The sequence below is a fragment of the Mastigoproctus giganteus genome, chromosome 5, assembly GCF_048544385.1.
Source record: "Mastigoproctus giganteus isolate SK-2022 chromosome 5, ASM4854438v1, whole genome shotgun sequence".
Taxonomy (NCBI): Eukaryota; Metazoa; Arthropoda; class Arachnida; order Uropygi; family Thelyphonidae; genus Mastigoproctus; species Mastigoproctus giganteus.
The window spans coordinates 9,613,711-9,625,980 of record NC_143579.1 but is presented as its reverse complement, the minus strand read 5'-3'; the positions used below and the strand labels follow the sequence as shown (position 1 = coordinate 9,625,980).

General features: G+C 38.3%; 1 protein-coding gene across 5 annotated transcripts in view; it reads left to right on the top strand.

Annotated features, from left to right (window-relative positions):
* Window positions 1–12,270, top strand: part of ksr (kinase suppressor of ras) — a 341,876-nt gene that overhangs the window by 117,517 nt on the left and 212,089 nt on the right. For all 5 annotated transcript variants that reach the window (XM_090373903.1, XM_090373901.1, XM_090373904.1 and 2 more), the window contains exon 5: window positions 3,283–3,449. In XM_090373903.1, the coding sequence (XP_090230029.1) occupies window positions 3,283–3,449 (167 nt within the window). The remainder of the gene's footprint in view (window positions 1–3,282; window positions 3,450–12,270) is intronic.

The window sequence follows — 12,270 nt, the reverse complement described above, 5'->3', positions numbered from 1 at the left end:
CCTTGAGAAATATGGTTGATCTGCCAACCCGCACTGGACCAGTGTGGCAGATTGTGGTCCATTTCCCTCAACATGAATTGTTGAGGAGGCTTCCATCCTGCAGTGGGTTGATAATGGCTGCAGTTTACCTTTTTTTTTTTTTTTTTTTTTTTTTTACCATTTAAAATTGCATAGAAATCATGGAGTATCTGGTTTTTAAAAATTTCAATACTAGGCTCCAAATTATATATATCCATCTTTTTTATCTGCAGAATTTTTTTTTAGACAAAATAATGCTTCTGGAAATAGAAAATATCAGTTTCAACAAATTTTAATTCAGAATAGCACTTACATCAGTCCAAGCCATCCTTGGCTGCCATCACTGAAAAAATGTCAATGATAGGCCTGAGGGACTTGACCAGTCTTTAGCTAACAGACTAGTCAGATGCAGACTTCCACCACTACTTTGTAATGACACTTTTTACTTAATTGAGGCTTTAAATGTTTTTCAGCTCCACTGTCTGTGACAGTGATTGTGGTATTCATTACCACTTAACAATTTGGTGTGTTTTGTATATATCTGATTTACATTTTTACTTGAATATTTCTTCATTGTTTTTTCTTCTTCTTGTTACTTTCAGTCAGATATGAGCAAACTTAACATGCCTGAGGATCTTAAGATGCCTTAGGCCTGTGTGAAATCTGTGGTTATGTTTTATTTACAAGCACGTTATTACTGGAGAAAATATTTGATGGGATTACCCTCAAATTGTTTTGGTGATTGGAATCTGTCAGTCATGACATAGTTTTACCTTGTGAATTGATTGAATTGCTTATAAATGTGGCCACAGAGTAAAATTTAATTTTATGACAAACTCTGTGAAGCATCTGTGGCAAATCTTTGTTCAAATAAATATTTAGAGAACTCTTGCAGAATTCAAAAACAAAATTTTGCATAGCTTTCTCTTTAAGTCAAAGTTGCCTTGAAGTTGATTCATTCCCCAAATATTTGGAAACCAAGTCAACTTTAGTGCAAATAACAAGAAGAAAATGTTCAGGCTTTTTCTTCCAAACTGCACACATGAACTCGTCACTAAATTTATTCATTTGAGGAGCATAATTTATCAGTGATTTATAATTTATAACGATTTATGCACCAACATCGAGCCATGATGATGAAGAGGTTGAAGAAATGTTCACCAAAATTGAGTCTTCTAGATAAGCAGAAAACCCACTACACTATTATTATGGGGGACTTCAATGCTAAGGTTGGAAAAAGAGAAAACAGCGCAGAAAGGGGAACTATAGGAAATTTTGGAATTGGTGAAAGACTTGTGGAATTTTCAGAATCTCAAGAATTGTCAGTATTGAACACTTTTTTTTTCAAGAAAAGGGTGAACAGAAAGTAGACATGGAAGAGTCCAAATGGATTAACAACTAACGAAATTAACTTCATCCTCACTAACAGAAGATATATCGTGAATGATGTTACCATCTTGAATAAGGTAAATGTCGAAAGTGATAACAGAATGGTAAGATGTACACTTGATATAGATGTAGGAAAGGAAAAAACTGACTCCAGTAAATAATACAAAGGTTTCTGAGATAACAGAAGAGGAGAAAAAGGAGTATGTACTGGAACTTAAGAACAAGTTTGAGCTTCTGCAGACTGCTCAGGACCAAGATATTGACGAGGAATATTACAACTCTCTGAAAGTGATAAAGCCCAAGAAACCTATAGGGAAAAAGAAATCCAAAGAAGAAAAAATTAGTCAAGAAACACTTGTTATGATGAACTGAAGGGGATAAATGAAGAGCGAGATAAACAATGACAAGGAGAAAATTGAGTATACTGAGTTATGCAAAGCCATTAGAAGTGTCCTCTTTTGCATAACTCAGAGTTGACTCAGAGAGGACATAAGATTTAACACAAGAAAAGTAGAACAAGCATTAAGGGAAAACAAAGGACTTAAATCAGCAGCCATGAGCAGTAATACAGAAAGACAAATGATACTGAAACTGAAGAATAGCGATGGTGTACTTATAAATAGCAGAAGACTACTATAGAGAATTATACAAGGAGCGAGGAAATGATACCAGCAGTGGGGAAGATGGATTGCAAAGTAGCAACACATACCACATACCCGATATTCTTCCTGATGAGGTAGAACATGCATTGAAGAAAATGAAGAATCGGAAAGCCCCAGGGGAAGATGAAGTTACTGTAGAGTTATTAAAATTGGGAGGAAGAGACATAACACAAAAACTGGCAAGGCCAGTTTTTGTGTTTGTTTGATTGTGTAATTTTGTTTGTTTTGTGTAATTGAAAAGGTGGAGTCATACTTATCTGGGACAAGTTATTAGCTGTAATAATGATAAATGGCTGGAAGTCAAGAGAAGAATAAATTTTGGAATGGATAGCATTCAGGAAATATATTCACGTACTTAAGAGCAATATCCCAGTTTGTCTGAAACATAAAATAATGAGCCAATGTATACTCCCCACCATGACTTATGGAAGTGAAACTTGGGCACTCACCAAAAGAATGGAAGAGAAACTGAGAACTACACAGCGAAGAATGGAATGAATTATATTGGGAATAAGACTGTTAGATAAGAAGAGAAACACATGGATTAGGCAGCAAACTCAAGTAAAGGACATTCTTATCAAAACTAAAGAACTAAAATGGTCTTGGGCAGGACACATAGCTCAAAGGCATGAAAGATGGACTAAGAAAATAACAGAATGGTACCCAAGAGGAGCTAGAAGAAAATCTGGAAGACAGTGGCAGAGATTGATAGATGAAATTCATGAGTTTGTGGGTAGTAAATGGATGGCCATTGCACAAAACAGAAGGAACTGGAAAGTTGCTGGAGAGGCCTTCATCCTGCAGTGGATTGAAAATGGCCGACGATGATGATTTATCAGTGTTCATTGTTGCATTCAATTTTTTGTGATTTATAGCAGCATAATCACAAAAAATTGAGTGCCGCTGTTATAAATTCTTTCCTACAATTATTTTGTTTTTTAACAGTTTAATGTTGGTAGTACAATTGAAGAACCAAATGGCTGTTATCTTGTAATTTTGGGTTAGTTCATTAAAGATATGTAATGACATATCAGAAAAACAAGGATACTTACTCAATTGGCCCATTCAGCTCTAGTTAACACTAGAGCTGAATGGGCCAATTGAGTATTTCTATTTCCATAAATATAAAAATTTTACTTTTCAGATACATTTTACCAAGTGTTTTGTATGATATAATATATATATATATATATATATATTTTTTTTTTGGTAGGTGTGATAATGTTCCTCGTCGCAGGCTTGCAACAGAACCAGGTTTTGACTCTTCTGGACTCTATGGACACATGTCACCTCTTATTTCTTCACCTAACCGTTCTCCACCATTTGTCAGCCCGGATCAACAGATGGATGGATGCTTTATAGATGATCCACCAGTTCAGAGTAAGAATGAGTTTAGCTTGATAGCCTTTCCATGTTGTGATTGGTTTTTTGGTATTTCTGATCACCAGTGAACCTGTAATAAAAGATTATTACTGTGAATAGTTATTATGATTGTGGATAGCTTTTAAGTTGGAATTTCTGGAGATTACAGTTTTTAGGGAAATATGGAATTTCTGGAGATTACAGTTTTTAGGGATTGGAATTTCTGGAGATTACAGTTTTTAGGGAAACACTTGAAGAAGAAGAAGAAGATAGTTCCATAGAATGTAAGGAACAAATTAGAATGAAATAAAGAAAAGTGAATTCGTTGAATTGCATTTAAGTTAAAATACAAGTACAGTGGTACCTTGGTTTGCGAGCATAATTCGTTCCGGAAACGTGCTTCTATTCCAAAGCATCATATGCTTTGGAATACAAGCATCATATGCCTTTACTAATGCTATAAAACATGTTGTAGGTTAATGACCGAAAACCAAGACCTGTAGTTGGTTTAATCATCTTTTCCATCTATTTTATCTATTCATTGTTTTTCTAGAACATTTGAGAATGTTCCGGAATGTTCTAGGATATTGTTATGTGCAGAAGAAAGGTGGTGTCAAAAGTTTTAGTAAATTAGTGTTTGTAAATAAGTGTTGTGTGCATTAGTGTGAATTGTGTTCTTATGTGCGCATACCTCAACCGTACATGAAATTATTTGCATTCTTGATGAAATAAGCCTGATAGGTTTTGCTATATTTACGAAGAAGTGGTATTAAAATTGCAGCGGAATACACTGTCATAACTTGTGAGAAAAGCCTATGAACTCTATTTTGGATGTAAGGTCAGAGATTGAGATAAAGTATGGGCTCCAAAGATTTCCTGTAGCTCATGTTCAAGGACATTAACAGGCTGGCTTAGAGGTAGTCATAAATTGATGCTTTTTGCTGTTCCGGTGATATGGCAGCAACCTCAAGACTGCATAAACAATTGTTACTTTTGTATGACCAATGCAGTAATACCCCGAAGTTACGCGATAGGTGGGTCCGACGAAAATCGCGTAAGTCGGGGTACAACTTTGCATATAAATACATATAAATTTTGCTTAATTGGGACCAAGGACTAACAAAAACACTAGTTTAGAAGAAAAATATTAATAAAATTGCAGTTCTTTATACATATTAATACAAAATATGTATTAAAAAAACAAATGACTTACGTAAAAAAGTTATTTCGATGTCGATGGCTTCATAAAATCTAACAAATTCATCTGACGACACAGCGCGTTCTTTTTTTCACGCAGAATTTCTTCGTAGCAAGCTAATAATTTTTTTTATTCCTTGCTTTGTAGCTATAACGCGTTCTTCGTTGGAGTCTATGTTTTCTAAAATTTTTAAGCCCTTTACAATTGAGCCCTTTTCAATTTTCAACCTGTCAAGTTTGCAATTGTCATGTGCTTTTCGCCGTTGCTTCATTTAGGCCTGTAGCACGTGCAATATCACATGGTCTTTCATTTCGCTCAAAGCGTTTCACAATTTCATATTTTTTCTCTATCGACAGAGGTGGACTGGCCATAAGCCTTACCGGGGAAACCCCGGTGGGCCAGTGTGATTTTGGCCATAAACCATAGTATGAGGCCACTATAAATTTTCCCGGGTAAGAATTTTTGATCCAGTCCGCCTCTGTTTATCGATAATTGCTTTTCTTTTTCTGGCCCCGAGTGCCAAGCGAGTGATCAAAGCGAATCTACAAGTGAATTTCAAAGCGACTTCTCTAGAGTTAATAGATTTCAGAGAAATTTCAAGTGTTTCATTTGCTAAGTTATTTATTTTCAGCTCTTCTAAATAAAGAAGTAAGCTTTTCAAAAAGAAAGGAAAGGTACCTTTCTTCTTCTTGTATATAGAAATAACACATAACACACTAACCACTAATCTCTAATCGCTTGGTCACTGGTGGCACCGCTCCTGCCTCCACGTGGCGGGGCCGGTAACCTGGAGGAAAAGTTATCCTCTGGGGCTAAAAGGAGCAACCATGGATTATGACAACTTTCCAGTACTTGAGCCTAGACGCTCATGTCATGACTCAAATGAACCCGAACGTGACGAATCACAATCTAAGAGACTACGCAAAAATGAGAATCAGCAGGAATATCCAGCGTTCCTCATATTACATTCTCTTTCTGCCAAACCTGTGAGTTCACTTTCACCATTTCTAATCCAGAAATGTTTGGAAAGCGTGGCTGGTTCACCGAAAATGGTGAAAAGACTCCGATCCGGAGATCTTCTAGTCGAAACAACTAAGCACCAGCATTCTCAGTCTCTACTGAAATTATCCACTTTCGGCGGAATACCAGTACAGGTCACCCCTCATGCCACTTTAAATAGCTCCAAAGGAGTAATAGCAGAGTGGGACCTGATGAATGTCACTGAAGACGAGATAGTAGAAGAACTAAAAGATCAAAAGGTAGTTCAAGCAAAGCGGATAATAATTAAAAAAGATGGTGAACTTGTTCCCACTAGGAATATTATCCTCACATTTAGTACACCAACCTTACCATCATGTGTCAAAGCCGGATACCTTAATTGCCGAATACGTCCCTACATTCCGAACCCAATCAGATGCTTCAAGTGTCAAAAATTTGGACACGCGCAAACAGTATGTCGAGGAGACGCCATCTGCCCAAACTGTGGTTCTAAAGCTCATGCACAAACGGACTGCAATGCAGAAACGCCACAATGCCCAAATTGTAAAGGCCAGCATCCAGCATACTCAAAATCATGTGAACTCTGGAGGGTAGGAAAAGAGATCCAGAAATACAAAGTTGAGCAAAAGGTCACCTACCAGGAAGCTAGGAAAAATGTTATGCTCAGTATGCCAAAAATTACCTATGCTGCGGCAGCCAAAAAATACCAGTCAGCTGCAACACAAACGGCAGTCACAGTACCTCCATCCATCTCAATTGCTGATTGGGCCCGATCAGTGCTGTCGGTCCCACAGCAGCCACCTACAGAACAATGTAAAGTGACTTGTGCTAACAATACTCCGCTAACAGTCCCACCAACTGCAACTGATACTCTACCAGAAACTGTGAAATTGAAAGCATCATCCCCAAATATTGCACAACAACCATACTCAGGAAATATGGACACAGATGCTGGTACCCCGCATGATGAGACAATATTAGATTTACATGCAGAAGATGATATGGACCTTGGGCGTCCTAGCTTCCCAAAAAAAGAAAAGATGAAACCAGAACGACACAAGCAGGTTGGATATAAAAAACAGACAGAACCATACTCAATCCCAAAAACTAAATAATGCAGAATATTATACAGTGGAACTGTAGAGGTCTACGAAGCAATATATTTGATATTTATGACCTAATCAAACAGCACAGTCCAATCAGCCTCTGCTTGCAAGAAACCAATCTAACTCCGCAGGTGACTCCAGTGATTAAAAATTATAGTATCTATCAACAAGACAGAAGCAATACTAACTCAACCAGAGGAGGTGTAGCCATACTAGTTGACAACAAAGTTCCTACAAAACAGATCTCCCTGCAGACCACATTAGAAGCTGTAGCCATACGTATTGTTTTAAATTTTACTTTAACCATTGTCTCTGTATACCTTTCCCCAAACAAAGAATTCACTGTGAAAGAACTGGAGGACCTTATAAAGCAGCTTCCATCTCCTTTCATTCTACTAGGAGATTTCAATGGGCACCACACTATGTGGGGATCTCCCCAGATAGACAAACGAGGAAAACTTATTGAAACAGTTCTTGAGAGCCAGAATCTCACATTATTAAACACTGGTGCTGACACTTATATTCATTTTCCCACCGGAGTATCTACTGCCATAGACTTATCAATATGTTCCCCAAAACTATTCCCAATCATTCAGTGGATAGTTTCAAGTAACCCACTAAACAGTGACCATTACCCAATTATTTGCAAATTGCAAACAAACAGAACCACACATATAGCCAGCCGCATAAAATGGAAATTTTCAAAAGCAGACTGGAACAAGTTCACAGATTCAATTTCCTTTGATAATGAAGTCATCAAAAGCCAGTCCATAGATAAAGTTACCGACCACATTACTGCACAGTTAATAACAGCTGCAACCTGTGCTGTACCAAAAACCACAGCCAGTCCTCGCAGACATGCCAATATCTGGTGGAATGATGCATGCCGTGATGCTAAAAGAGAAAAGAATAAAGCATGGAATCGATTTCGCAAGTATCCAACAACTGAAAACTTGATTAATTTTAAGAAACTTAAAGCAAAGGCACGTTATGTGCAGAAAAAAGCGAAAAAAGACTCTTGGATCCGGTTCGCTTCCACTATTACTAAAAATACAGAGATTAGAAAAATCTGGAATAAAATCAAAAAACTGAATGGTAAACTGTTCCCCGAATCAATGCCGATTATAAGCTGGAAAGGTAAAGACTTCTCCACTCCAACAGAAATTGCAAATGCCCTGGCAGATTGCTTTTTCCAAATCTCCGCAGCATCAGCATATGAGTCTACGTTTAAACAGCTAAAAGCTAAAGCAGAAAAGCATAACCTGAACTTCAATACAAGGGCATCTCCTCCATATAACCGACCTTTTACATCATTTGAACTAGAGAGCTGTCTAAATAGGTCGGGTGATAGTGCACCAGGGCCTGATGGGATATACTATATAATGCTTAAACATTTAAACAAACAAGCTTTGAATTCATTGCTAATATACTTCAACCGGATATTCTCAGATGGCTACTTTCCTCTTTCTTGGCGTCACTCAATAGTTCTAGCGTTTGCTAAATTTGGAAAGGATCAATCAGATCCACGAAACTATCGGCCAATATCTCTCAGCAGTTGCCTTGGTAAGACACTAGAAAAAATGATCCACGCCCGTTTAGTATGGTATCTAGAATCTCATTCGGTGATGAATAAGAATCAGTACGGATTTCGAAAAAATCGGTCAACTCTAGACCTTATGGTCAAGGCAGAATCCGACATACGCAATGCTTTTATCCGTAAAGAACATCTAGTCATGATTTGCTTGGATATCGAAAAAGCCTTTGATACCACCTGGCGGTATGGCATACTTCAAAATCTGTATGCCACAGGGCTCCGGGGTCAACTACCCCTTATCATACAGAGTTTTCTAGAAAACAGGACCTTTCAAGTGCGTTACTGCAATTCACTCTCCCGTACATTTGTCCAAGAAGAAGGGGTCCCACAAGGATCAGTTCTAAGTGCAACGCTCTTTGCGGTTAGGCTAAATAATGCAACAGAAAATATTCCGGCTAATGTTGACACCTATTTATATGCAGATGACCTTACTATATCCTATCATTCACAAAGCATGCGGTCCATTGAGCGACAATTGCAGCTCTCGATAAATAAAATAGAATCATGGGCATCCCGCAATGGCTATCGTCTCTCTGCAACAAAAACAACTGCTATCCATTTTTGCAAAAAGCGTCAGCTCCATCCAGATCCCGAGCTAATATTAGGAACCCAAAAAATACCACTTAGCAAAAGTATCCGGTTCTTGGGCCTTACACTTGACACCAAACTTACCTTTCAGGCACATATACGACAAATAAGAACTCAGTGCATGAAAAAGATTAATATCCTCAAAGTTATATCTTCCATGACATGGGGAGCCGATCGCTTCACTCTTCTACATCTGTATCGAACCTTAATAAGATCTCGTCTAGATTATGGAGCCCCAGTTTATGATTCTGCACGAAAGACAGCATTGGCTTGGCTCAATCCGGTCCAGCATAGTGCTCTCAGGATTGCCTTAGGGGCCTTTAAGACATCCCCAGTGCAAAGTATGTATATAGATGCCAATGAACCTCCACTACATCTTAGGAGAAAAGTACTGCTTCTTAGTTATGCAGTCAAATTACGTAGTCACCCGTCTCATCCCATCTGGACATATCTTTTTGAACCGCAGTGGGAAAACTTATATAGAAATAAACCCAACGAAAACAAACCTGCTGGTATTCGGCTACAAGAGGTAACTCAAAATTGGAACATCTATCTTGGAAATATCTTTCAAGCTACGGACGCAGTACAAGCACCATGGGCAATGTATATACCTCATTGCGATGACTATTTTCTTCAGTGGGGAAAACACTCCTTATCGAACCACAATCTCAGACAACTACATGCGAATCACGCATTGACCAATGCTCACAGTCTTCAGATATACACGGACGGCTCCAAAACTGATGTCTCCGTGGGAGCTGCAGTAATGAGTCCTGCATGCACTGTCTCTGTCCAATTACCACTTGAATGCAGTGTTTTTACGGCCGAACTATACGCAATCAAAATGGCTTTAAAACTCCTTAACGATGTTCCAAACACCCAAGTAATAATATATACAGACTCTTTAAGTGCGGTGAATGCTCTGCAGAATAAATCACAACATTTGCATCCATTCCTCTCACAAATCAGGTCACAGTTATGCCAACTCAACAAAAATAATCGGACTGTTACGTTTTGCTGGATACCGAGCCACGTTGGAATTCCAGGAAATGAGCGTGCAGACGAAGCAGCAAAACACCCCACTTGCTTCGATTCCACCCCTGTTCCTTTTTCTGACTACAAACCAGTCATACGGCGGATATGTACTGAGATGTGGTCTGAAATGTGGCATAATCAAACCGGTAACAAACTTCTTGAAATAAAACACAATCCACAGCTGTGGAGATCCAGTTCCCGATCAAACAGGCAGGAAGAGGTCGTGCTGGCAAGAGCACGAATTGGCCATACACATCTTACACACCTATTTCTACTGCTAGGAGAAGATCCTCCACTTTGCCCGCATTGTAGTTCCATACTTACTGTAAAACATATTATCATTGAGTGTACACATTATCATTCAGCTAGAATCGCATGTTTCAAATCCTTAATTAGCTCACAAAAACCTCTGCAACTAAGCCATATACTTGGAAACGATGCCACTTTATCAGAACTGTTCACCTTTCTAAAAATGATTAACGCATACAATCACTTCTAGAATAGTCTCCTTTCCTATATTGACAAACACTCCAAAGTAACGGTATAGGCGCAATATGGTCATAGCAGCCCTTGCGCCAATAAATCCCACTCCAACAACAACAACATTTTCTTTTTCTCTCTGAATCTGCAGTGTCTTCACCAGGACGCTTCCTTTTCACACCTTTTAATTAAGTATTTTACTCATTTTTAGGGAATAAAGCACAATTACAAAACGAGGAGGCACGCTTGATACGCATAAACAAAGCTGCGCGCATGTAGCAACTGAATAAACAACACCATAAAGGCAGAGATACACTATTAACACCTCACATTTCTAGGGGTTACTACCATAAAACAATAAAAATCCAGTTGCGTTTCTGCTAGTGAAATCTGTTATAAACTGGTAGTAAACTCAATCTAATTGCATTTGCGATTATACCGATAGCTGGAATTGTGTTGGTTTTTACGTTATTATGGTGAAATGTGTTTCCCCTTCACTGATATAAAGAACATAAAAGCAACAAAGTTGAATTTTGTTCATCTTTCACTCTCATTCTCCGCCGTCGCACCGTATATCGATAACATATGAAAAACGACCTTGAAGATAGTGGGCGGCAGCGTTGCCAAACGAAAAAAATCAAGAACCGCGTAACTCCGAGTTCGCGTAAGTCGGGGTATTACTGTATTTCTGATTTTTCTGGGAAATCCAAGCATAAATTAGAGTATCCCAACATACCTTCTGCTCTAAGGCTGGTTCCTCACAATGATACAGTGCCAGTGTCAAAACCACCAGAAACTTATGGAGTTGACTCTGATTCAGAATTGGAAAAGGAGTCTCCAGAAAATGCAGAACCCAGAATGAGTACAGATTCACACTTTTCAACTCTTGTTACTGCAAAACCACATCTAATCACTGAGGCAGAATTGAATGATTTGGTCAGAGATTTGCACCTCTCCAAAACCAAGGCTTAATTATTAGGATCATGGCTTCAGCAGTGGAATTTTCTTGAAAACTGTCTCAAGTTGTCTTTTGATAGGAAGAGGCAATCTAACATAGCAACATTACTCCATGCTTTGGTTGTTTGTAACAGTGTTTATTATTATTAACAGGAATTAATGAAAGACTTATATTTGAAACATGTCCTCAAGCAGTGGAGGCTTTTCACTGATTCATCCAAGGTCAGTTTGAAAGCAGTTTTACTCCATAATGGTAATAAGTATCCATCAAGAACATTGGCCCATGCAAAAAAAAAAGTATGAGAACCTACAAGTTCTTTTGCAAAAAATATGCTATCAAGAATACAAATGGAATATCGATGCCGACCTAAAAGTGGTAGCTATGCTGACTGGGTTGCAAGGTGGATACACTAAATACTGCTGCTTTTTATGTGAGTGGGACAGACGAGCGAAGAATTGCTACTACAGGGTCCAACTGGATGTCAGAGCCTCACTAGTGCACCAGGGAACACAGCGACAATCCCCAAGACAGAATATCCCATTAATTGTCAGTGGCTATTGTCATTGAAACTGGAATACACATAGGCAGTTAATTATAATAATCAAAGTAGGAGATCTGACTATTTAATTAACAAGTACAGGGCAATGCTGGGAAAAAAGTCAAGTTAAGGTTAAATTTGAAAGCGTCTGCAATCCTGCTCAGACATGATAGGAGAGAGTGCATCTTAGCATTAGCATTAGTAGAGGCATTTGATGCAAGAAAGCAAGCTTATGCAGCATCAGCCAGAAAAAAAAAAAAAAAAAAACCCACTTCCACTTCACCCCTCTGTTCGTTCAAAATACCTGTCCAGCTGAGCCTTAAACTTATTTAGGCTATCAATC